Here is a 4,774-nt window from a genome sequence, read left to right as displayed (position 1 = left end):
CGTTGCTACCAACGTTGCGTTTATTTTCGGAGTTCGATGCCCCACGCCCGCCCTTCCGACCATTTTCCATCCGCGTTCGACGGGACGAGACGCGGATTCCTCGATGCTCGATGGAATCGCGATGAATCATCGTCCAAAAATAAGATTGAATCGAGTCGAGTGTACAATTTGATCATCGTCCTCTTTGTTGCTCTATCTCTGTCTCTCTTTTTCTTTTTCTTCTCGAAGGAAAGGGTAGGTTTTCCTTTCGAACGAACGAAATGTTTGACGAATCGAGACAATTACTCGCTTGATCGTTTTGAAGCGTGATTATCGAGTACAGAAAAATAGAGAATAGGGAAAGCAACGTCGTCGAAAGCGAATGACAGAATATTTAGAGGTTGGACAGGTACGTACCTGTTTTCAATTTGCAGGTGAAATCAATCTAAAATAAATCTCGTTTCATTGAATGCAAATTGTTCGTATATATATATATATATATATATATATGATATACTTGCAATTTTTCTCGATAAATTTTTGAAAACATTCTTCTTTTTCCTCCCTCTTCACCGTTCGTTTCACATTTATTTCGGCAATGGGGTCGAAACGAGGCAGTGGCACGTTTCATTTCTTCGACAAAGTTCTAGGTATATATAAATATTGCCAGAAAACTCGATAATTTAACTGGGAGCAAGCAAGCCAGAAAAACGTGGTCCTTGTGCTCAACCCAGCGTGGAACGAGTTACACGATTGACCTCCTGGTTCTCGTATCGAATCATACGCGCCGTTCCAAGAGCGGCAAAAGCGACGTGGAACCGCGATCGGTTGAACAGGTCGGGCTTCTCGCTCCAGTAAATCGTTTGTCGTCGAAAACTGACGTGAAAAATCTTTAAGAATCTCCCTCCACTACCGTATTGTGTTATCGTCCGCGAACAAGATCGAAGGATTTATATTTTTGAAATAAATATGGAACAACGCTATAATTCTCTCGTCGATGGATTTTAATCATTTTTAAGTTCGCTTTCAAAGTGAACGAAATAAAGAGAATTTTCCTTGGCACGAGATATATCGAAAATTTACGTTTATCTTATTTTTTAGTCGCAGTTAAGAAACTTTGAGTCAAACCTCCGAATTTGGAGTTTTTTTCTTTAGTATTTTTTAGAATTTTTTAGAAAATGTAACAAAATCGAAACCCTTTCTCTTTTGATGTAACGTGTTCGTCATCCTCGAAGTGATTGTATTTTCCTCGAAAAAAATTCCAAATCCTACGTTATTACGAAGATTGAATTATCTTCTTCAGAGAAGAACAACCGTAATTTTTCGAAAATATACGATTTCGAGATCGACAAATCGCACGAATCGAGTAAATTTTCAATACTTTTAATAGCGATTCGATATCGCGATTTTTAACTTCGTGTTTGCAACTCGAAATGATATGACGAACGTAGCCATCGATCGCGCCATACCAGGAGGACAGCACGGAAGCGCGTTAAGAAATCGTAACGGAACATCCGTCGCGTTAAAATAGACATCCTGGAACTCGAATCTGGTATACTCTACTTCGGTGTAGTACTCGAGGCTGCTAAATGTATCATCGCACGTATATTTAGGCGATGACTGTCATCGGCTCGGTTCAATCTAAATACCTTGCCTTCTCTAGCTCTTTGAAATTTCACCATCGATCGCGATCGTGTCGTCTTATTTTAGCGTGTACTATGGAGAATTCGTCGAGCAGTTTTTAAAAATCGAGAAATTGTAAAGATTATACAAATTTTGTTTCGATCCGAATCGAAAAGGTATCCATTTATCGATCGAGTAATTTAAATGAAATTGAAAATATTTCATTTTTAGATGCAAAATAAAAGAGGAAAGATAAGATAAGATAAGATAAATTAAATTATATTTCACGGGATGGTTTTCGATATTAAATAATTTCTCTTAAATTACAATAAAAGAAAACGTAATTTCATTTCAATAATTATCGAAAACAAGAAAGAAAAGGAGTTATTTCGATAATTAGTCTGTACAATAATCGTTCGTTACTTCGATAGATAGACACGGTATCTTAAGATTCTACCACGTATCTTTAATTACGCGTTATTAAGCGTAGAATTAAAGTTCAGCAAACAGTGTATTGTCGCCACTGCGTTATCTGTTTACAACGTGAACCCGCTAGTCACTTGCTAAATATACTGTTCGTGAGATCATATGCAATATTTTATATATATATATACGTACATATATTCGTGTGTTTCTTAGTTCGCTTGGCGTTGCTCGTTCGATACGATGATCATCGATAATCGTGTAGCGTCTTCTTATCACGCGTGTAGAAAATGTAACAAAATCGGAACTCTTTCTCTCGCTTTTAACATCTGAGCTAAGAGGATCCAATACGCGTTCCTCGATCGAATTACAGTGATTGCATTTTCCTCGACAAAAATTCCAAATTCTACGTGGAAGATTGTATTGGCTCATTAACTCGTCTATGAGAAACGAGATGGACATCGAACATCGATTATCGATCTAATTAAACGGAGTAAAAAAAGTTTTATAATCACCTCGATATGTGTGCGTCGATGCAAAATTCTTTTAAACACTTGCGTCAACTTATCTAGAGAGATAGATAAGAAGTGGATCTCGGTGATTTCGGTTAACCTCGAGCCTTCGGCTTTGCAAGTTTTTTTAGGTTAGGTTTTCCATTTCGTATTCGATCGAACGTGACATCGATAAAATATAAAAATTTCACCTTTATCGATCCATTCGTAACGATACAATCACAGATATTACAGATGTTGCAACAAGGAAATACAATTTTTACAGCAATTCATCCTCTCCGCGATGCATCGCTGCAACCCGGTGAATCCTCCTTCCGCGTTAATTCGAAACGTGAAATCGGATCGTGACGTGTGCGCGATCGAAAAAGAAAACGGTGAAAACGCTCCGATATTCGCCGATTAATTACGTGAGAATTTTATTCAACCGAGGGAACGGTGTGCAACCTGTGTGCAATGCCCCGGTGCAAAGCGACAAGGATGAGTGTACTCGAGAAACCGTACGGAACCAGAACGAGCATCCGTCAGCGTCTCGAGGATCTAACGTGATTGTTCGACGGCGACGACTCTCGAGATGCCTCAATACGACGACACATTCCTCGACTCGCCGATCTTCCGCCGGCGCACGCGTAGCTACGCCGTGCAGAAGGAGTTCGCGCCCAAGTCGAGCAGCTTCGTCACGGCCACACCTTTGCTGCTGGCCGTGACCAATCACGCCAGGACCCTTTCCGGTTCCTTATCGACCTGCAGCCTGAAAGGTAATAAAGGGAGGGAAAAAGAATTCGGGTTAAGGGCGCTACACGTCCCCTACGCTTCGTTAAAAAGGGGATCGAGAGCGGCGAGGCTTTCTTTCTTTCTTTCTTTGTTGGAAATTCGATCGAGCGAATGCTTTTCCTCGAATATACGATTAGATTTCGATTTTTAATTGCCCGCCACTTTTGTATTGTATCGGTGGAAAGAATCGGTGTTGGGTATTGGGAAAACACGCGTGGACCATTCAATGGATGGAAATTTCGTAATCTCGAATGGGGAGATTTATTGTTTCGATAGCTCGTTTCTTTTTTTTTTTCTTTTTTAAATAGAACACTGACGTTTGTTAAATTTTTATCGGGATATTTGATCAACAGTTTTTAAGATAAGATAAAAAGAGAAAAAGAGAGACTCATTAATAATCTTGCTCTTATATTGAACAATAAAACAAAAAGTTATATTATTCCCAATAATATATATAATCCAAATAAATTATTATTATTATTCTCGAAGCAAATTCAGATTATATACACGAGTAACATACATATTGTGAACGATTCTTTACAAAACAAATTCCAATCTTTCTTTTTCCAATAACCTTACAACTATCTTATCCAATTAAACGCAATCACGAAAATTCACACGAATTCACTCTTCTCGAAAATATACAACCACGTTATTTATTCACTGCATCTGCCAAGTAAATAATAAATAAAATCGATTCTTCTCTGCTCGTTCTTGATCCCTCACGTGAAACCGAATTATTCAAAATCCTCTCCACGAAGCAAAGTCGCGAGTCGGAGTGTACAATCGAATTCTACTTGTATTCTTCGCGTGTAATATTGGACGATCGAAATGGCGTGGGCAAACGCCATCACCGAATACTTTGTTGGAGTAATTAAACTTAGGATAACCGCGTTATGGAAGCGAGTTTGGCCGCGCTAAATATAGGCCCCCCCTTCCTCAGACATCGATGAAAGCGACTGTTAATTACCCATTCGTGGTGTCAATCATATTAAGCAGCCACCTTCGGCTATTAACACTTCGTGCGTTGCGTATATATTGTATCTATGTACCCACTCCTGATATTTCCCTCTGATGACATATTCTACGAATTTCTGTTTCCATTCTTGAGAGAATATCGTAAAAATTTATTAATTTCGAAATGATTAGGACGATTAGGTTTCGAGTTTCGAAAAATAGGATGAAAAAAGATGGAGATTTGGTCGACGAATCTTGTGTTTCCATTTTTGAGAGAATATCATAAAAATTAGGACGATTAAAATTCGAGTTTCGATGTTTGCTTTGAAAAATAGAATGGAAGAAGATGAAAATTTGGTCGACGAAACCTGTGTTTTCATATCATAAAAATTGATTAATTTCGAAATTATTAGGACGATTAAGATTCGAGTTTCGATATTCGCTTCGAAAAATAGGATGGAAGAAGATGAAAATTTGGTTGACGAATCTTATGTTTCCATTCTTGAGAG

The 4,774-nt window shown here is 38.4% G+C and overlaps 1 protein-coding gene across 8 annotated transcripts in view; it reads left to right on the top strand.

Moving 5' to 3' along the window:
* Positions 1-4,774, top strand: part of LOC102671923 (guanine nucleotide-releasing factor 2) — an 85,882-nt gene that overhangs the window by 14,578 nt on the left and 66,530 nt on the right. For 6 of the 8 annotated variants that reach the window (XM_006608505.2, XM_031513037.1, XM_031513028.1 and 3 more), the window contains exon 1: positions 2,991-3,292. The exons of 1 other annotated variant lie outside the window; for it this stretch is intronic. In XM_006608505.2, the coding sequence (XP_006608568.1) occupies positions 3,109-3,292 (184 nt within the window). In that variant the 5' untranslated portion in view covers positions 2,991-3,108. Of the gene's footprint in view, positions 1-2,989; positions 3,293-4,774 lie in introns of those variants that run through there. One more of the 8 variants, XM_031513044.1, reaches the window with a different exon arrangement.

Source organism: Apis dorsata, unplaced genomic scaffold (assembly GCF_000469605.1).
Source record: "Apis dorsata unplaced genomic scaffold, Apis dorsata 1.3 scaffold_37, whole genome shotgun sequence".
Classification (NCBI taxonomy): Eukaryota; Metazoa; Arthropoda; class Insecta; order Hymenoptera; family Apidae; genus Apis; species Apis dorsata.
This window is presented reverse-complemented; position numbering and strand designations above follow the sequence as displayed.